The sequence below is a fragment of the Thunnus albacares genome, chromosome 10, assembly GCF_914725855.1.
Source record: "Thunnus albacares chromosome 10, fThuAlb1.1, whole genome shotgun sequence".
NCBI classification, from domain to species: Eukaryota; Metazoa; Chordata; class Actinopteri; order Scombriformes; family Scombridae; genus Thunnus; species Thunnus albacares.
This window is the reverse complement of record NC_058115.1, coordinates 20602933-20625035: the sequence shown is the minus strand read 5'-3', so window position 1 is coordinate 20625035 and position 22103 is coordinate 20602933. Positions and strand designations below refer to the sequence as shown.

The following is a 22103-nucleotide window of genomic DNA, read 5'->3' as shown; positions in this document are numbered from 1 at the left end:
AAAACAAAGAAAAGCTGCAAATCCACACATTGCAGAAGAGAATTTTTGCTTAAAAAAGACTTTTTATTTCATTGATTATCAAAATAGTTGTAGATTGATTTTTTGGCGATCGATGAACCGATTAATCAACTAAGAGTTGCAGCTCTAGTTTTTATTCATTTTCACAAATTTAGCTACTTTCTGATGGATTCTTCAACATGGCAGTGCAGAGGCTGAGCAATTTCTTGCCAGAAATTCATGCTTACAGGTTACAGACACAACCATTGTTCTGATTGATCTATCTTGTCTCTGCTGCGTACCCAGCTAGCGGGGATGTGAGGTGGTGTTTTCAGAAGGAATCTTTCCTCACTACTATGCCAAACAAAATTTGGATCTGTGTAAATACATCTTGTATCCTTTTTTCTTGTGTATAGCATGGTTTTAGATTTGAAGATTTTTTTTTCTCTCCTGAAACATTCTTGCTGCATGAGCAGTTCTTGTCTATATAATTGCACCTTTCTCACTCTGCCTCGCTCACTGTGGTTTCTCCCTTCATACTCCCACCACAATGCACACGTACACATCTGCAGTCCACTTCATTTCAGAAGGATTTCCAGTCGGTGTACTGATGGAGATTTTCAAGAGGGGAAACTCAATTACTTCCTGCCTCCTAGAAACACCTGAGCACACTGAAGAGGGTGACAGGGCTGCTACCCACTCACAGACCTTTCCTGGTGCAGAGAGGCACAATGAATAAGAAGGGTGAGGAGGCCTGAGGTACAGTTTTCACGATTGCTTGCAGGCTGTCTCTGTGTCTCAGTTCCACCCACTAACAGCCCAGGAGTCATGAGCAATTCAGTGTGACAATAAACCTGAAGGTTCCCAGCAATGGCTAAGCACATTTTAAACATTTATCCTATCTCTTACTCATTCTGAGAGAAGAATGCCTGCAATTAGAGCAGCCTGAGTATGACAGCACAAGATAGTATTGGAGCTAAAAAGTAAGCTGTTGTGACAACATTACACAACACTTCTGTGGTCTGATTATAATTCAAATGCAGTGGCTCTTTGGCCGAGGAAAATCGGGTGACTTGAAGAGTGACTTGAATTAAGTAAATAATGTAAGACTGAAAGGATAACACTGTTTTTAGACTACTTTATGCTGAGGAAACACAGAAAGCACATTTTGTGTTTATTAGAAAAAAAGATGACAACTCCTTTTATGGTTAAATTAGAAACACAGAAAAGTGTCCAATGTTTAGGGAAAGACATGATAGATACAAGCAAATTTACAAAAGGAGTCAACCTTGGAAACTCAAACAAATAGTAGTTAAACAATCGGTGGCCAATTAAATTAGACTACATGTATATGAACTACAAATCAGATGATTTTGATGATGTGCCCAATTTATTTGCCTGATTTTGGGAGCTACTGTATCTTCATTCTTGCTGACAGTAAATTTGGAAAACTGGGCATTATAACAAACCTTTGAATCTGTTTACAAAGACAAGAGTGGAAATTGAGAACGAATTGCAATTTGAACATCTTTTTTCAAATTAAAGAACTTGGAGTGGCCTCACAGTTTGGTTGATATTGTGTGAAATGGGAGGGAAATCACTGGGATTTACGAGACTTGGATTTGTTATTTCTGATATTGTTTGCCTTCTTAATGAAAATGTCACAGAAATATCAAACTCCTTTATTACCACAGCCAGTCTGTCGCCTCAGCAAGCTACAGTAGCAAAGATCAAATCCTTGGTTTTGTGTGTGTGTGCATGTGTGTGCACATTTGAGTAGGTCCTCTCCCACCATCACAAGACACCAGTAGCTCCAAGAGGACTGCGCTCTCCGTCACCATGGAGACAAGCGCACCCAGCGCCTAACAACGCTATTTTTGGAGCAGTGCAAAGAGCTTCACTCTTTCTCCTTTTCCTATTCAGCAGCACTCTTTAATATTCTCTTCAAAAACTATTTTGGTGCCAATGCGGGACAGTTGTTATGTAAGTCAACAGGAAAGTGAGTCCATGCAGACATAATGGGTGCGGTGGTTGGTGTTTGAAGTGTAGTATAATATTGTCTGTATATATGTGTGTGTGTGTATAACATTTTCATTTCAGAGATTTCTACTCGGGCTTAAAGGAAAAATTCACGCCGGGAATATGATGATTTCTTAAAACTAGGTCACCTCTGTGGTAGAAATGGAGCCCTATGACTAGAGAAAACGGAGAAAAAGGCTGTAGATTCCCCATAACGCTCTTAATCCTACAACAACCAGAATGGATTGCACGCTTCTTGTCCAGTGAGCTTCCAGTGAGCTACTCACGATGTGCTTACGACTAGCCAGTTAGACAAAGTGAGCAGCACTATACATCTTTACTGAGGCTTATTTACAAAACGTTTTTCCTCATCGAGTCTGGATATATCATACCGGTGTTTCTCACCCTAACCACTATTTCTTTTACCTATTTTGTGCGACAATAAATCGGACCAGATTACGCTCAAAGCTGGATGCAGCGGCAAGTTACAGGTAACACAGTCAGAAAACAAAATTAGGTTTACCAAAGCACCACAAAGTTTGTTGCAGCGCAGAGTTTTCAGTCTGTTTCCATTCTCCCTGACAATCCTCACCGAGCGGGCAGTGGTCATGCTGCAGCAGCCTCTCCAGCTGCAGCGCCTCTCTCTCAGCTGGCCTTGTTACAGCTCCCATGGTTGCTTCGTCCTCCATATTGTTTTGTCTGATAATACAGCACTATATTCACCCTCATAAGTTGTAATAGTGATGTCAGATCTCTGCTCTAAAATTATATTGTAAAGCTAGTTGTTTGTTTGTGTTAGAGCTCTTCTGGATGAATCACAGAAAAAAATTAGCAACTTAGCTTAGCTTCCTCTTCCAGACTGTGTCTGATTCAACAGTGCAATATCCAACCTCATATCATGAAAGTAGCATTCTACCAAATATACTGATATTTTAAAGTATTTAGCAGTATGATATTTTAGGGTCTGCTTTTCCCTATTGCTTGCATAACATGGTAGACGGGTGCGCTTTGGGAGACCCACATTTTACCTTGAAGGCACCACCACTGAAAATGAGGAAACATAGTTTGTAGTCTAATGCAGATCTCCAAAAGTCCAGCAAAAGTCAGCCGGATGATGCAAAACGCGTCATCAGGCGGACTTTTGCCAGCAAATGATGCCAGTGGGGAGTTCTGGGTGCAGGCAACAGGGAGGGAAGTTAAATATTGTTCATTTGCATATATTAAAAAGTTTCCCTTTAACTATGCTATTATTTCATTTAGGAAACAAAGTCTACTCAAATTACAAGGTGTTGCACTGCTTAGATAACATCCCACTTGCGCAGAGCTAGTATTTATATGTAAGATACACACGCCATCACCGCAAAGGGACTAATTGAATACAGAGCCACTAATTCAAAGGCTCTAGAAGTGTTTACATCCGCTAAGTGTCTGAATAACAAGGTAAGTAGTACATCAAACCTGTTTCAGTGTGCCATGCAGCTCTTTTTCTCAACAATATTGTTTTGGTATGGAGTCAAAGTGATACCATATATGTCACTAACCACTGCACTGTTCTAATCTTCAAAAGCATGTCGTGTTGACTGCACTGTCTAATTATAAAGTGGTCCATTTCTAGTGCATTGTTACTTGACGAGTGGCTGTGCTGTTACTCCTACATTGATCTCCTCTTTAATCTGTCTATTAGAAAACAAAGAGCTGGTGGGTGTAGTGGCAATGATAGGGATGTATCAATATATATAAGACAAAACTGGCTCTCACCACAGAGGCAGTGTGTAGGGAGGTAAAAAGTCATTATTTGTGTTCAGGTTGCTTTAGAATGACTTTGAGTTGACAAAATTAAACAGCTACACATCACTGCAGCGCTTTTTGAATTTGTTGAGATACGCAATGAATCAAGACTGTTTATCCGCAGGAGTGAATAAATATAAAAATAAGTAGTTTTTAACAGTTTGGATGCTGTTTGACTGCACTCAAAAATAGAATGAAGTATTTATAATCAAATCTAAGCACAGCAAACCTACACTGTCTCTGAAACTCCACCAAGGGGCATGAATGCGGTGTTCAAGTCAACACAAAGTTGATGGCAGATGTAATGGAGATAAATGGTGAATAGCTAATACAAGTCATACACGGAATTGACAGTGGAAAGGTTCAAGGTGCCCACTGACCAGCAGTACAGCATGGCAGTATATGTGTGATAAAAAAAATGAAGGGAACAAAAGATTAGAGAGAAACTTACTGTAACCATTGTCTTCTTCCTTTGTTCCATCAATGGTTCCATCTGCCTGCAGCTGCAGGTGGAAACCTTGTCGACTGTACAGCTTCGTCACAATCCCCTTCAGCTGGGGCTCTGTGGAAGCAGAGGGGAAACAGAAACAGGAAGACAGAAGAATGAAACCACAGACTGTAATAAAACATTAATGTGGCTACATAATGCCATCCGGCTTTCAAAAGGGACATTTTGAAGCTTCAGTTTGAGTTTGCTGCCATTTTGGAAGTTACTGAAGCAAAAAGCAGTGATCAGCACGGCTAACTGTGATAGGCTGAGACATCTGTGAATCAAGCAAACATGACCCAAAACATACCTTTCTAATTCAAACACTGAGATCTGGAAAAAAAAAATGCTATTTGTATTTTGAGAGAGAATTTTGAACTTTGTTTGCTTTGAGCTTTACTCCTCAGCTATGAAGGTTGAAAGGAGAATTGTAACATCAGCCAAAAAAATTGATAGTGCAGTAATAGCATTTAGATGGCTAAAATTCTAAGAGCTACAGCTTTATCAATGTTGATGTGTCCACACTGGCAAACTGCTTCTGTCCTTTCTCTAAAGTGGAACAGTGGTGCTTGACAACTGAGAAAAATAACGCCATAGATGGTCAAGAGCAAATGATATCGAATTTAAAAATGGCTTTAGGGGCTCTGTGGTGGCTCAATGATCTAAGATGGCTGAGGAAAATTCTTGCAGGTCATCCTCTCTTTCTCTTTCAATGCTTCCAGTCACTCTCTACAGTGAATTGTTCAATATAGGTATAACGCCAGAAAAATAATCAAATTTTGGTCTAAATAATGGCACTTGTGATGAATCTATTGCAAATTTTGAAATAATGAAGGAGCTGCTTTTCAAATATCTCAGAGGACACAACCAAATGTAGAGTAATGGGAATAGCAATAGTTTTACTAATCAAATGGGCAAAAGCTATATGCTAATATAGCAAAATAAAAAACTCAGCCTCAATAAGTTTAAAAAAACAATAGTTTTAAGTAGCAGAGCATTTACATTTACTTTTGAAGTGACTGGGCAGTCTGTCTTACATCAGTGTAATGTCTGATAAGAGCTAAGTGCTCTCCATTCCCTGGTTACTGTCCCTTGTGGAGTGTCCTTTAAAGTGGTTTACCACACCTTTCATCTATCCTTTCATCTCACTTACCTTTCAGTACTGCCATTTCTAGCCTCACTAAGGTTACTTTTGCTGCATTGAAGGTTTATCCAGTGCGTATACTGGGAATATTGTGATGATTTTGACTTTGTAAATTTCATTACTGAGTTGTGTCAACTAGATAAAAAAAAGGTATCGCAGCTTGAAGATATGCATCGGATCTACAATTGGGCGCTTTTTACACACACATTGAGGAATGTGCATTATGTCAGCATGTGTTATAACCACACACACGACCGAGACCGTTTGCACACTACCAAATAAACAACATATGCTGACAGTCCACACTGTGGCCAGTTCTTTGTGTTTGGTGAGACACCATGTGTAAGTCGCACACAGACAACGCCTTCTCCTTGGCACTCATTGCTTCCTCCACAGGATAGAAATGTAAATTGGGAGTGAGAGGGGAGCAAAAACTGTATGTTAGTTATACTATTGCATAAAAATGCACCTTAACTTCCAGGTGCATCATATGCAGTGTTATAAGACAGCTTTTAAATGAATGAAAGTGGATGGAATTAAATAAAAAAGCAGAGCTCGCTTAGTCAGGCAGTGCAGTCATCATGTCTGCAGACATCAAGTAACTGACACAACTGACAAACGGTGGGCTTCGGGCCTGTGAGAGATGTGACCAGATCAGAAATGCAGCTGTGGTCACTTGTGCACTGGATTTGTGAGGCTGTGAGTGCTTTGGACCAAAGAGACTGCCACACACCTTTCATTGTCATTGCTATAATAGGAATACTTTCATAAGAGCTGGCTCACATCTCTGGGGATACACTTAAAAGTTATCATTTCACTTGGAGCTCAGAAACCACATATCACTTAATTCTTCTTATGTGACAAGTAGTTTTTTCAGTAAGTGACTAAGAACTGATATTTATTGAGCTTATTATGAGGTCTGCTTAAAATTCTACATAAAAGTTAGGAATTTCTCCTTCTTCTAGATTAATCATTAAATTATATTTAAATTATAGTAAACATTTGCGTACCATGTATCAAAAGTCACAATCCATTTTGGAGACTTAAAAAAACAAACGCTGATTATTCAATTTAATTTTGAGAGTGAACAGTGACTAATGGTGATTTAAGGGGTGGCCACGCCTTTTTTTTTTCCTACCCCCATTCTGCGAAGACCCGACCTACCCTGCCTCTGATTGGCTAGTGCCCGTTGCCTTCATTGGTTAGGCATGAGTAGGGAGATGGTTAGGGTAAGGGTAAGAATATCAGGGTCAGGGCCATTCAGAGGCAGAGTAGGGATGGGTTTTTGCAGAATGCTGGTAGAAAAAAAAATAACACGGTGGCCACGGACACCCCTGAAATCTTACTGGCCACCTGATCTGACCATGGTCGTTGGTCAAGTTCATTAACACAATAAGGCAGGACAGATGCTGATCAATCAATCAATGATTACAGCTGATCAGCTGATTAAGGGCCAGTTTACCATTTCCAATAACAATAGTGATGGTAGGACTGAGGCCGTGAGAGCTGATCTCTAGTCTGTGAACTTTTCACCACAAGTCAGAAAAAAGCAAGTCTTGAATTCGAAAATACATGATGGACTCCGGTCACAGTGACCGCAGGCTGAGCTAATGCCACAATAATATGAATAACATGCTGACAACTGTTTTAAATATGTTTTGCACAGGTAAGAAAAGTATAATGTGACTGTTATAGTGAAAAAATAGTGAACACCTGTACTGTAAGTGTTGTGGACATTGCTTTGGAGGTGCATACAATGTGGATTTGGATGTACATGTGGGGCCTAGATATGTGTATGTGCTGGAAGCATTAGCGTTTCACACTAGCAATTAGCATTGGCGATTAGCATATGTTATTCACAGTCTAATGTGTGTTAATAGACAGCATTAACAGCCATTTCGATACAACAAAGCCTGTGAAGTGTTTAGTTTACACCCACCACAGTAGTTTGTTCAGTTTTGTTAATAGCGTTTTACTGTGTCATGTAGATAATGTTATTTATGTTCAGAGAGTATAAGAGTGAGATTATTGCTAGAATACAGGCAGTTAACCAGCCAAGTTAAACCTGGGAGCCTGTAGAGATGTAGGCTGGAAAATGAAGTTTATTATATTTCTTAGCCAACAGGGCTGGTTAGACTGCCGAGGTCATTCAACGAATGTGATGTTTCCATTAGTTGAACTGAGTAAGAGACATCTATGGAACATAAGAGAGTGTTACTCATGCTGATGAGAAAATATCTTTATGATTGTGTATGCTTAATATTGTTTCTGTTTTGTGCAGAAAATGTTCAGGTATAGTTTACACATGTAGATGTTCAGAGATAGTAGAGCCAATGCAAGCTGAGTTGACACCACAATGATATGAAACACGACCTTGTACTGCACGGCAGGTCGGTTTCTGTCTCAATGAGTTCATTAAGCACTGTCCTGCTGACAAAATTATTGATTATTACAACCGTTTTGATAACCATTGCATTTCTCTAACCTCCTGTTTGTTTGTTCCACAAGCACATGGGTGTCTGAGCTGTGTGCCCCTAACTCATCTCTCCCTATTTTCTCCTCCTGTCCTCTCTTGTTTCTAAGGTATCTCTTGCTGGACGAGCATCCATCCTGGAACCGTTCTGCTTCCCTGGCTGTTGGTGCCATGTCCTGTAGTTTTGGATCTGGTTCATCATCCTGCAGCAGTTCAGCCTCACTTCATGTCTCTCTCTCTCTGAATGATGCCTTTATCCTTCTCTCTCCTGTATGAATAATGCCTTTTCTTGTCTCTTCTCCGGCCAGGTCTCCATGATGATGGAGTTCACGTGGCTCGGGTCCTGTTCTGTTCTGGTGGCACCTGGAAGCTGCTCAGTGTCCTCTTCATCACATTCTTCATATATATTATAAATCTATTATAATTGTGTTATCCTGTTCAATGCTGTATACTGTAATTTGTGTTCTACTCTGTACACACAAGTGTTTTAAATATGTCTTGCAAAGGTAACTATTGTGAATAAATGTGTTGCACCAGTTTGGACCCAGGGCTTCATTCTGAACCTGTAACATATATTTACTCCACTGGAGGAAAACAGCTCTTAAAAGATGTGTAGCCTATCCTGACCAACTCAACTCAAGTTTTGTTTATCACATAGGTGGAAAGGTGTGAGTGTGTAAATGGAAAACATAATGAACATGGAACAGAAAACTGCAAAGAATGGTAGTTGCATATTAGTGCTGTTCTAGGTTGTAATAATAACTTTAGTTGTGGGTGGTCAGCATGGCTGTATAATAAAATGTAAAAACAACAACCTGGCTTTGAGTACAAACATTACAATGGATGCTAACACGAATTTTGGAATTCAATTATGATTTATGTGTGCCTACGTTGAAGCAATGCAATGCATTGAACATCTTTATTTGTACATTTGTACATTTATTTTGTACATTGATCACCTGCCATTCATTAATGTTCACTATGCCATGGCCACCCCACAGACTCTGTCCCATCTTGGCCACCCCAGTCAAAATTTCCTGGATACGCCACTGGCAATGCCTTGTAGTGACAGTGAATCCTTTAGTAATTTCCAAAATCTAATTAATAAGCACGTTTGTATATCTAGTCCATTGTGGTGTGATTAAGTAGACTGTGAAAGATGAAGCATCAGTTTAATATATCCCTCAGCACAGCCTGAGACACTAAAGGTGAATTCTCTGTGGACAAACCTCATAAGGGACCCCCCTCATTCTCCCACCAACTTTGGCAGAGTCATTAATCTTTTGAATCTTACACAAAAACAGAGCAGTAGTTTGTATATACTATCTTTTAAGGTGAGTTTTGAAATACAATGGCTCCCTATAATAGATGAGGAGTTAGTGATCGTAAGGATAATGGCCTGATGAAACTGCACAACAGACCTGGTCGCCTCCTTCGTCTCTTCTTGGAGCCAAAGAGTTTGACCCTGGAGAAAACGTTCAGTCGACTAGGTTTTTCACAGGCTCCTTTGGTTTTACTGGGGCTGCTTACGCAGCGGCAGGCATTAGACTTCTCCCGCTCCCTGGCCTGCCTTTTCTGCCTTATGAGGGAGCTGGCAATCGCTGCAGCCATGGCCAGTTTGGCAGCGCTGTGGAAAAAACTTCCGGAGTAGAGTGAAAATAATCACCCCCTTTGAATCCAGAAAACTGAGTTTTGAGAGAAACCGTCCAGGAGCAGTGGTGACAACTACCACGGTTCGTTAAATAACAAGGAATTTGCAAAGTGGACAATAAATAGTAGACAATGAAACAGTCCCAGTAGTGCGGTAAAGCCCGTTAGATGATGTCCAAATGAATCATTTTTTCGTAAATTTGGGCGTTATTCAGGAATTGTCCGTTGTATCTCCGAGAAAAAAGTGAAACTTAACCAAAAATAAAAACAAAACGTTCCACCGTGAAGCTGTACAAAGAGTTTCACCACAGCACGTTGCATGTTCCTCCAACTGTGTCATTTTCTCGGCATCAAAACAAATACGCACAAAGCCATTCTCTGTAAGCGGTTTCCATTGAACTACATGGCCGCGCACATGGTAGTCGAGTAGACAGGTAGTCGTGAATGAAGCTTAATGCGCAGCCATAGGATGGAAACACCTGTTTGCAGACGCCGGGAAATGTTTGCAGTTTGCCTAATGCCCTGCTAAAGCTGCTGCTGCTGCTGTAAGAAAGAGACTTACACCGCGTTTTAGAAAGACAGCGCAGAGGATGTGAGCGAATCACTAAGGAGATTCCATTTGTTTTCTCTCTTTTGTTGAATCGAGGCAACGCAATGTAATAGCAGGAGGCGCCTCATTCTGGATGCAGTATCCGAGCCCAACGCAAAGCACAGACTCAATGTGCTGCTGAGAGCATCCCACCTACAACCTGGAGAATGAGCAGTGGGGAGGAGAGAGAGGACAGGGAGTGTAACTACAGAGACACTAAACCCTGTCAGTGTGCAGGGCAGTGCATGTGAGTTAGAAAAATGAATATCTCCATGTAGGCCGTCATCTGTGATATTTCAAATTTCATATCAAACGGCGTAAAGGAGATAGGGTGGGGAGATGGCAAATAGGAAAAAGATAGAGATGGGGGATATCACACTATCACAGATACGGATGTTTAATAGACAACACTGGACAGAAAGTCACGAAAAAGAACGTTTACAATTAGGCTTTATATGCATTTTTCAAACTTGGGTGAGGGTGAGCGACCAGCCGTAGACTACATGAATTTCATGCCTTAAAACATGATTGACTAAATAACAACTACTATAATTATATTGCCCGTTTTAACATCAAGATCACTGAGAGAGACAGCAGGTAGCCACCATCAGACGTCAGCGGTGTTTAAGACGAATACTGAGGAATAAGTAGTGTGATGAAATAAGAAGCAAACAGCCTTAAGCCGATGATAAACTCCCACATAATTAATATAACTCAGGAAACATATAAAAACCTGTGCCTTTCCACCTTTAAGACGTCTATCCTCACGTAACTTTTACAGAAGGCTATTACGATTTTACACGATGAAAATGCCAACCTAAAAAGCTAGAGTCGACGCTTTTTTTTTTTTTTTTAGCCGCAGTATAAACCTAAAACCAAGGGTTATGCTCTGACACTAATGTGACTGTCATTTCCGACCCGATACTGTCATCCTCTTCACTCCCAGGCTTTTCCTCAGTCCTGGACAGAGCACAGTTAAAGCCTAACCAATGGTGCCATCTACAGTCCTCAAACCAAAACTGTTGTAGACGTTTTATTTATTAACTCTGATTAATAATAAGACAGTCAGTAACACACCTCAGGATTATGCATTATGCCTTGTTTAAAGATGAGGCGTCGCAAAATAAAGTCTGACATCTTGCGAAATGGAAATGCAGTAAATATTGCCATAATTCTGTAAACTAAACATTACAGTTAAAATATAAACCTCCTACAAGTGTTCTGAATAAACCCAGTCGAAAAGCTCTTAACCAAACAGCATCAACACTCCAGAGCAAAACAATGAAGACAAACTGTCAAGCGCTTAAGGCATCTGCACTTCAGCACCATGGACAGCTCCAAGGCGGTTAACTATTGCAGAGTAACAAGAAAATCAATCACTTATCAATAGAATAAAACACTACTACAAGCACTACTAAAAAGCACAACTTCATAAACCATTTCACTCAAGATAACTTGGGAGGATTTGTCTAAATAACACTTAAACATAATTTGAAGTAAAAACACAAAACAAGTACAGCATAAATTCTTCAAGAAGAGCAGCAACCTACCTGATACAGATTTTCTCAAGGGAAAAGTCATGATTCTCTACAGCTAAACCAAAGCAGTGGCTCGGATACTTGCAGTCCTCGGGTGGTGAAGTGAAGGCGAGTAGTCTACATTCAGCAAAGTTCAAGCCAGACAACTGTCAGAGGCGTATAGTGGAGAAGAAAGCATCGAGGCGTGGCCATCAACAGGAAGATGTAAAATGCTCATTAAACATTCATTTAGAGGTCTTGTTGATCCGGACAAACACGGGCGTATGTCCGATGTGTGGCGGCGCTCGGCGGGGTCAGATTGAGGAAAAGTGATTGAAAATGCAGCCTGAGATTGTACTTCCTTCTTGGGGCAGAGAAGACTTTGCTCTCATATTACAAAAAATTATGTAAAATGATCCGATAATGCGTTGACTAAACCGGTTATACAGGCCTTTCCACTTTCGACTGAAAAAAATGTCGATATACAAACGACCGAGACAACAACAGGCCTTAGTATGCATTAGACAAAGTGTTTTTAACAAGGACAATTCTCTGTCCTGTGAGACTGTAGAGGCAGTTTCTACAAATCTTCCAGCTAATACTGAGATTGACCAAATATGACAAGGGATTATTTATCAGCACCACGGCATAGATTACTGTCCATGATGTGTGGTCTCTTGGTATGCTTATATTTCAAATTAAGTCCAATTATGTTAGGCCTGTAAGTAAAGTTAAAGTATATCTCTTTATAGACGTGGTGACAAACTGGCTTCAAAGTGAAAGCAGTTTTATTGATGCACTGCAATGATAGACTAAATAATTAGATATAGTGAGGCTCACTATAAGTGCCCCTGAGGGTTGGTGTACTCTCGCTGACTATACACTGTTGTGAACACTAGAGGGAGCAAGTGGACTGGCTATCAAGAGTAGTATGTCCATCCTAAAGGGAAAATCCTCATATTTAATATGCAACATACAGTATATTAGACATGTATCACTCTAAGCAGAGCATCATAACTTAAATTAATTATTTAATCACAATCACATCAAATTAGGGTCTGACTCTTTGAGCTTGACAGCTTCATTTAATGTTGAGCTTATAGTTGTGAATCAAAAAATGCCCTCATTTCACAGTTAAAGTCACAATTATTCACTATTTATACAGCACTCCCAGTGTTTGTCTCTAAATGGCAGCACAAGTGCAGTCCATTTCAAATTCACAAATAAAAACTGAGAGCTACACACATGAATATTAATCAATAAGTGTGGAATTTAAAGTAGTGCGGAATTGCAGCACCTTTATAAACAGCTATACAATATATACAAATACCTGAGTGAAACAAGAAATCAATACCTTATTATACTGTGAAAATACTATGCTGACCAGTCAACCATGCAGAAGCAAGTACTTTTCTGCCCTTATAAAAGGTTAATTTATTTTTGTGGTTATGTATTGAAAGCCTAAATCTCTACATAGGGATATAAATTGTTCAGTGGTCAATACCAGTGTATTGATTAATAAGGGATGTAGTATAAATTACATGAAGCATACTATAGAGATAAGAGCATTTGTTTTCCCTTTCATTGTCATTGATATGCTCCATAAATGGCTCTCCATAATGGCAGAAAGAGGGAGTGATCTTTGCCGGAACAGTCTAACCTTTAACTCACATATTCTAAGAAAAGATGGGCACTATAGGTTGTTTGAAGGTTAAACTTTGCTTTATATCATCATTATCTAAAGAACAACTGGTGACTTAATATACAGAAGCAATAATACCCATAAGGGCATTTTTTACTGTGATGGAGAGTAAACACTTATGTACCATACATGCACAGAAAGGCCATAATAAAAGGTTATTATGACTTTGTGTCCTCTGGTTCACCACCACAAGGGCACAGTCGGAAGGTTTCTTGAAAATCACATAGGCTTGTCTAACCAAGTCAAAACAAACTGTAATCTGTTATGACTGTAACTGTCTGTTCACTCAAAAAATGTAGAAAACAATCAATAAACACAGTGGTTTAAGCTTATTTAGTGAAATTACAGTAAGTTAATATCCATTAGCTGATCCATATTGCTGTTAAAGGACCCCCTTCTTGTATGGACAAACACAGAAATAACTGAGAAATTATTTCTGAACAAGTTAATTTTAATGTTGAACTCTTTCTGACACAAAAAATATTGAAGCCTCAAACTAAAACAATTTTTAAATTGGATAGAGATATCCAATTTATTTGGTAGATGAATTGTAAATGTTTTCTTACATAACATCAATCAGTAATCACTTTTTTTTTTGCTTTTAGTTAGTAATGGCATCAAATACTGGCAACTAATAAAAGTTACAGTAGCTAAAGGGTGGCTGTTGCTGTAATAACGTGTGTCGAGACGAGATTTTACTTTTGCTTTTATTTGATATTTGGAAAAATTCAACAAAATAAACAGGTCAATTCAAATAAAAGTAAAATAGAAATATAAAAGTATTGTTTATTAATACAATTCCTTTAAGTAGAATAGTGTTTACACCTGGCTTTTACCATGCATAATCTGAGACTGGAATCTTGAAGAAATCCTTGCAGGGCAAATACAATAGGAGTAGCTTGTGTCAGAAAACTAAAAGAGAATCAACAATTACTAAAACCACCACTGTTGTCACATTTTAGAAAGAGTGTTTATTATATGTGCTGTATTCTGTATCTAATCTCAGAAATTCCTTTCTTAAATCAGGGAAAGTTTATTTGTATAGCACCTTTCAGCAACAAGGCAATTCAAAGTGCAGTTCCCTGTAAATGTGACCTTTCCTTCAGCAGCACAGCAATAGTTGATGATGCCACTATACAGTAAATATACTACGGTCCAACCCGGTGATATACATTACTGGTTCACTCTCAGAAATGTGCATAATGAACCTCTATACATCTCCCTGATTTACACCACAGCACACAGTGTCCCTGCCTGGTACTAACCAATACCTCTACTTCTGCCCTGTGCAAACACGAACAGACAGATCTCTGCGCTAACAAAAGCAGGATCCCAGGTTTTGCTTCAGTCGTACCACCACTGGTAAATCCAGACCATCACTCAAGCAGGCAGTTTTGCCCTACAGGAGGATGGCGGGGTTTATCGCTGACAGTTAGGAGGACACAGAGAGAGGGGATGAGAGTTAGGCTGAACTGTGCAACAGCGGCACTAATCAAACACCTAAGATGATACTAAAGAAAGTGAAAATGTGTATAAGCCTGATAATGTCTGTCTTGCTGTTTCTGCATCCTGTGCAGCTGGTTTGATGGAGAAAGAAAAATACAAAATAGAATTCAATAGCACAAGTGAAACTGGTAAAATAAATAAAGGAGAAAGTCATATTTGAAATAAACAAGAAGGCTTTAGGAGTGGATATTCTTACATTTAGGTATAATCTTTTAAAAGGCACAAATATATATAATATATATATTAATCATATATATTACACAGATTGCTCTATCATAATTTGTTCTGTAGCTTTTGCATGCAGAAGCCTCAGAAGAAAATAGTGCTCTTTTGTCATCTTTGGTATATTTGTGGACTATATTTGGCTCATTGGAAGTCTACCACAGATCTATATAGTGTGCTCATGTGCAAGTGGGAGTTGTCTGAAGATCATTGCATACTACATGAACTCTGCCATCCAAAAATCAGACCCAGCAAAGAGGAAAAGCAGCGATCTCTGGTTTAATCCAAATGCAAATAATGTTTCCATCCAAAAAAATACAGACACAAGTAGTGACCTCTGTAACCAACACCTCTATTAGACTCTGTAAATAAGGAAGACGAGCAAGAAAGGCACAAGGACGCACAAAGACTTTCACTTACACACACACACACCCACACACAGAAACCGCTCCCATGCTGTGTGTGTGTGTGTGTGTGTGTGTGTGTGTGCTTTGGTTGCTTGTGTAGCAATGTGCCATGGGTACATTAATTACTGTAGTGCCCCAGAATGCCCGTCTACTGTGGCCTCCCGGGGGCACCTTCACTGTACTGTGCTCACACACTGACACACTAGTACACACAGACATACACACACACACACACACACACACACACACACACACACACATTTAATGAGAGAATGGAAAACAATTATGTCTAAAGTCATGATGCAATTACGGTAGACATAGTAGTACATTAAATACAACCAGCAAACGACAATTTTTATTTTTGAATACATCGTACTAAAATGCATGTATAGATAGTGCATGTTTCTATTTGATACAATACAGGCATTGCTGCTAAAAGATGTTTCTTCTCCTACTTCACCTGCACCGTCTGCTGTCATAGAAAAGGGTTGAGAGGGGGGGTAGCATTTGCCCTTCCTTAAACTGTATAGTTTTACAAGAAGTACCTTTTGATCTGCATATACATCTACTGTAACAGAGTGAGGACTGCAGGACTTCACATAGACCCAAAGGGTCGCAGCACCCTGCTGCTTTTGCCACCACTGGCCACTAGAGTGCAGAACTCCAGAGAAAAAGGAGAAGACGGGCCTTTTTGCTGCCAAGGTTGAGCATTATGTTGACCTTTGTATTATTAAATATAACCAAACAATTAAAGCCATCTCTTCTTATTAATATCCCGAGGCTGTCATGATAACACTGAGGGTTTAATGAATTTCTAAATTCAGAGAGAAAAGAGGCCTCCAAGGGCAAACACTGAATAAATGGGGAGGTTAACCTTGCTCATAGTGTTTAATAGAGGGCAAAGTTGCATACTTGGATTGTGCTCGTGATTATATCGAATATTTAATGTCAGACTAAATTAATATCTCCACATATCATCATTGCAATCTGAAAAAGCAGGATTTTTAGTTTAACCTCCGTGTGAGGGGATGAAGGGAAATATTATCAGGGGAAAAAGGAATGATCTCTGATAAGCTCAAAGGGACGCTGCTAAAACCATACAGCCTCTTGGCAGCACTCTCCTGGCTGTCTGCTCTTTGTGTGTGCACTGGTACAGTAAATCCACGACAACAGCAGCTTGCAGCATGCTAGGCCACCGGTGCCATAGTGATACCACGCGTTACCATGGAGACTGCACATACGTAAGATGGTGTGTGTGAAAGATAGAGACAGAGTGAGAGAGAGAGAGAGATAATGTGCTCTGAGAATGGGGGTTGGGTATTGCAGAACAAGAAACCATCAGTCACTCAAGGTTCCAGTAGGGGAGGGGGGCTAGAACACAGTCATGGCTGACATGGCAAGCCCATGGCAATGATTGTGTGATCTATAACACCCCTTTAGAACCAGAGGGCTGTGTTGAGAACACAAAAACAAGAGGTTAGTAGACTGAAACCCGAGTACATTATTTCTCCCAGCGGCTAAACCAGGATGATCTCCACCGTGGGGACAAATATGCGTGCAGGCTGAGTGCAGAGAAAAAACCCTCATTGTTCATCAGTTGTGTTGCTTCCTTATTTGGTGTTTCATCTCGTGTTGAAAGTGCCAGAAAGTTTTAAAAGATTGTTATTTATTGGCAGGGTAAGCTTGCATGTTTTTAATCGCAGCGAAAATAACATCAAATAGATATATCGTTCAGATGATGTCTGCGCTGTGTGCCAGTCTGCTCCTCATTAAACCACCACCGGTTCCATCTTCATCTCACTTAAAAACGCTGAAACTAATTAGGAGCAGACAGAACGCCTGCCATTTGTCATTTAACCTCTCACCTTTTGTATAACAACTGGCTTCAAAGTCTTTGTCATCTGATCAGCACTGCCTTAGAATCTCTCACACAGAGAAAATAAATACAGATCTTTTTTTTTTTTTTACCCAAGCAAAAGGAACAAAATTCTATTTTATACATCAATAAAAGCTAAATATGGCAGTGAAACAGAGTACTGAAGCAGTTTCAAGAACTGAACACCTGCCAGACACTTTGTGACAGTTTGACTGATAATGATGGAAATTGTTGAAGAGGCACAATGCTGAATATCCATAATGTTTATTTGCAATCTGAACCTTCACAGCTAAATATAAAAGTTATAATATGGATGAAAGGTTATAATAATGTCAAAAAATGTCCTTATTTTATGTGTGCCTCAACTCATTGCACAAAATATGATGTAAATATTTAGTTATTTAATTATGTAAATAAGACATTTTAACCACTTACTACAAGACATGCTGTTATTGTGATTATAAGAGGGTCACTGAACACCACCAGCACTAGGACATAATGAGAATGAATTGGTACATGTTTTTGATTTTCACTGAGTGCTGTACTCAGTTGATCATTTTATTTGTGGGCAAGAAATGATTCAATATTCTCTATTTTCAAAAAGTAATTGAAATAAAATGATACAGTTTGAGCTAGATAGTACATCCTGATTAAAGAACAGAACACAAATGCTAATATCAAAATGGATTTTACAGCAATTTTACAGCATGTTCCTCTTCAACCTGTACTGTCAATCAAGAGATGACAATCCACATATCTGTGTTTGAGAGTAGACAAACTTATTAGTCCCTTGCAGGTGCTTGGTATACCTTTTAACAGCAATCACTGAATGAGACACCAATACACCAGGGAATGTATTTACACAAGCTTAACTCTACAAGTTGTCAATTCTTAGTTTATAATTGCATGTGTAGTACGTAATTTAGCTTGGAGGCGTACTGTGGGCTTCTAAACACTGTGGCCTCTGCATTCTTTGTGTCAGAATATGTGTGTGTGTACGTGTGTGTGAATGTGTGTGTGTGTGTGTCTGCCTAGGCTGTAATGACGTGGAGAAATCTCAATCAGAGGCACCAAACGGTGTGTGAAATGGCCAGGATTCAGACAGCAGCCTGCTCAGAATGACTAATGCTGTACCAGCAATGTGCTCTCATAATCCCGACACATACAAGAGTTAAAGCTACAGGCCACACAGGCTCTCTATTCCTCTTGTCCTCTAACCAGCTGACCCTTGTTTCAGTTATGACTTCAAATAAGATGGAGATGTTTGGCAATACTTTACTATAAAGCTCCAGGTCACAGACCTTGAAGACCTTGGAGGTGAACCCCTCTGATTAAAAAAAAAAGGCTGATTAACAAAGTCTAGCATGTCCTCTTTGTCCCTCAGGCACCATGAACAGAAACATGAAAAAAAGAGGCTGGTTTATTCAACGCTTGGATCGGTTATGAAACATCAATGAGATGATGTCAGCGAGCTACAGTTCTGTTTGCTCCACTAATGGAAATTGAAATGTAATATCTGTGTGTGTACGTGGATGCATCTTGTGTGCAATGTGTGTGGATGTGTCTGCCAATATCATGACCCCGCAGCTCTCAGGTCCCCTGGGGGATTGTGGGTGAATCATAACCAATGTAGTTGTAAGCCGGAGGAAGGTGGCTAAAAGCCCCTGTGACTGATTGCTGTGCAGGGAGTCCTAGACAGTGTAAATACTTTAAACAGCAGTAGGTCTTACAGAACTAAAGCCACATTACAAGGTTGATTCAATAAACAGGACTCAGTTCACATTATATGGAAAGCACTTTAGTTACATAGAAGGCTGAGGACCAAGTTCAAAGCAACATCCAGGCTTCAAATAATGTCGTTTTTGGTGATATACACAAATAGCTTGGTGCACATGAAGCCTGTTTCTAGGTTAGCTACAGTCTCTGATGCCACATTACTTTTCCATCAGCCAGCTGAGGATGAGCAGGAGGAAGATAAGATCATACAGCATGCACTTACACACTTGTGTATACATAATTCAATGAGAAGCAAACACACACATAACAGACACACAGTGACCAGCCTGCCAAATCTAACATGAGTCTCTAAATGACTGTCATCAGAACAACATCCAGTATCTATCATTGCCAGCATCACAACAGGAGGTAGCCGGAGGAGGAAATCAAGTGCGGGAGATGCTCCCTTGCCAAAATGGATGACTGAACAGTCACATGTGTGAATCATAGATGGTGAGTCAATGGAGGCCCTTTGGCGATATCCATCACGGTGGGAAAGCAACAGAGAGACAGCATTTAGGAGTTGAAAGACCATAAGTAACAAAATCACTTTTATTCTCTTTCAAGTTATCCCTCCTCTATTAACCAGAGCACACCCAGGAAATGGGCTCTTGTCACAGTGAAGAGGAACATCTGGTATCAAAGAGAAATCAAGGAAGTGTGCTACAGCCAAAATAAAGAAGCGCAGACTTTCTGAAAGTTTGTATTAATAACTCCATGCTAATTTTACCCTGTCTAGCAAGAGCAGTCTTAGTCCCAGAATACAGTAAGTGAAGTGATGTTGTCCTACATATCCCCCACCAGTATGACACATCAAGGAAAGAAATGGAGTGAGATTAAAGGCTTCATCTCAGACACCAGCTGGCTTAAACTGTCTTCTTACTGATGGAGACACAAAGGAAAGCTTTGAGACGGGCACAGACTACAAGGTCATGTTTGTGTCTTTTTTTACAAGTCCCTAATATTGGACGCAATTGTCATCTTAGGTGATGGACACTTCCTAATGAGGATCATGAAAGCACAAACTAAGCTATTCTTGAAATTTAAACTATAGCTAACATGGTGTCTTGATTTAGAAATAGCAAAAAAAAAAAAGTTTTAATGGAGAAAAAAATTGTGTTTTCTTGCTGGAGGGAAACGCAGACTCTTGTGTAGGTGTCTGTCGTCTCTTTCATGCAAGTATTTGTCCATTAACCAGATCTCTGTCCTCAGAATAACCCCATCACTTCCCTTGTCTGGCCTCAAGAATAGCTGTGAATATTATGCAATGAGGTCAAATGTGCAGTGCAGCGAACTGGATGTGAACATTAATGAAGCTCATTTTAGTCCGGCCACACACTCTGGATTTCCCCCGCCACCGATGCATTTCCTCAAGGAAGGTGTTATGGGTTTCATTCCCCTGGTGGGGGGAGTATGGTGCAGTGATGTCTCATGATGCCTCACTGCAGATCAGAGAGACAAGGAAGCTGCACAGAGTATAATGCTTCCTCAGCTGGTGTGTATACAGTAACTGATGAATGGTCGTATGTGGATTCCAAATCTATGGCGCCACACTTGAGGTTCAAATGATTGTGTGTGTTTATAAAAAAAGATCAGAATGTGTGTAAACATGCCAGTGCGATTGCATGGTTCAGATTGGCATGGATTATTTCTGTATACTTAAATGCCTGATGTGTTAGGTGGAACAGATCGACTAAGCTGGAAGTGACACGACAGGAGACATGACTCAACTGATGGGAGTGGGTGGGTAAATAGGTCATGTTCCCTACACAACACAGAGTATCCCACTTTTCACTTTCATTCCCTGTGCTTGTTAGTGAAGTCAGCACAGAGAGAAATCAATGGAAGTATAATGACAATGGATGGTAGTGGACCAGTGTTTGGAACATAACAGGTGGGAGGAGCTGCGCAGAGCTGATAGAGAACCCTCCAGAGCTATGAAAAAAACAAAACTAGGCCAAAACACAGCAGTAAAGCAGTAGTGGCTCTCTGTGGCCTGTAGTTGGCATATTATACGAAATGCAACACTGCTAAAGAATGGCACTGGACTTTTAAAATCATCATGTCGCCTGCAGTCATAATACAGTGTTCTAATCTAATCCCTTTGCCTACATTACATGAGGATAGGATGTAAACACCAGCCTCCAGGGAAATGCTTTGTAACTGGTGACTACTTGGCCAGTGTGTACGGTAACTGTGTACTCGCACACAACTGACACTGACTAGAATCGGAGTCCTCTCTCAAAGACAGAGGGCTAACATGAAGTTACACTCACAAGTGTGAAAAATGTGTACTTTTGAGTACCTGTAGACAACCCTTAGAAATCACCAAATTATCTAAATTAGTTTCATGATTTAAGACTAGACATGCTGATATTCAAACTACCTTTTGAGGGCTTCAGCGTTACTCATGTTTTAGTTTAAACTTTGTTTCTCCACAACGCAGTGCAATGGAGCCGATTAAGCTACCATTAATCATGGCTTTATTTTCAGTAGCTGTATTTATCAAATTTATTTATTAATTTATTTTAGTTGTAGGTGAATCAAAACCAGACATGGCAAATGTAGATTTATCTACAGGTGCTGGCTACAGCAAGAACATAGATAAGTGACTTAAGACAAGAAATGTGATGCTTACAGTTGAGAATTGTGAAACAGAAATGTTTCACATTATTGAAGTTCTTCAGTTTGTTAACCTAACCCTAACCTTAAATCGTTTTGCAAATGCTAAATTGTTTTATTTTGATGTATTTGTTTTACATGATTGGTGAATAAAAATGGTCTAGTAAAAACTGTTAAAGCAACTGTTATTTTCAAGGTAACCACCACCCACTGTGGCCGGCTGACACCTCAAATCAGTAATCTGACTAATCTCTCAAGCAGCATCTTATATCTATTTTACTCTTTGATTTGCTTTGCAAACAGTTAAATTGGAATGAACCCTGTGCAA

The 22103-nt window shown here is 39.8% G+C and overlaps 1 protein-coding gene across 5 annotated transcripts in view; it reads right to left on the bottom strand.

The window, feature by feature from the left end:
• fgf13a (fibroblast growth factor 13a) overlaps positions 1 to 22103 on the bottom strand; it is a 117488-nt gene that overhangs the window by 22039 nt on the left and 73346 nt on the right. For 4 of the 5 annotated variants that reach the window (XM_044363267.1, XM_044363269.1, XM_044363265.1 and 1 more), the window contains one exon: positions 4256 to 4366. In XM_044363267.1, the coding sequence (XP_044219202.1) occupies positions 4256 to 4366 (111 nt within the window). Of the gene's footprint in view, positions 1 to 4255; positions 4367 to 9329; positions 10288 to 22103 lie in introns of those variants that run through there. The other variant, XM_044363268.1, reaches the window with a different exon arrangement.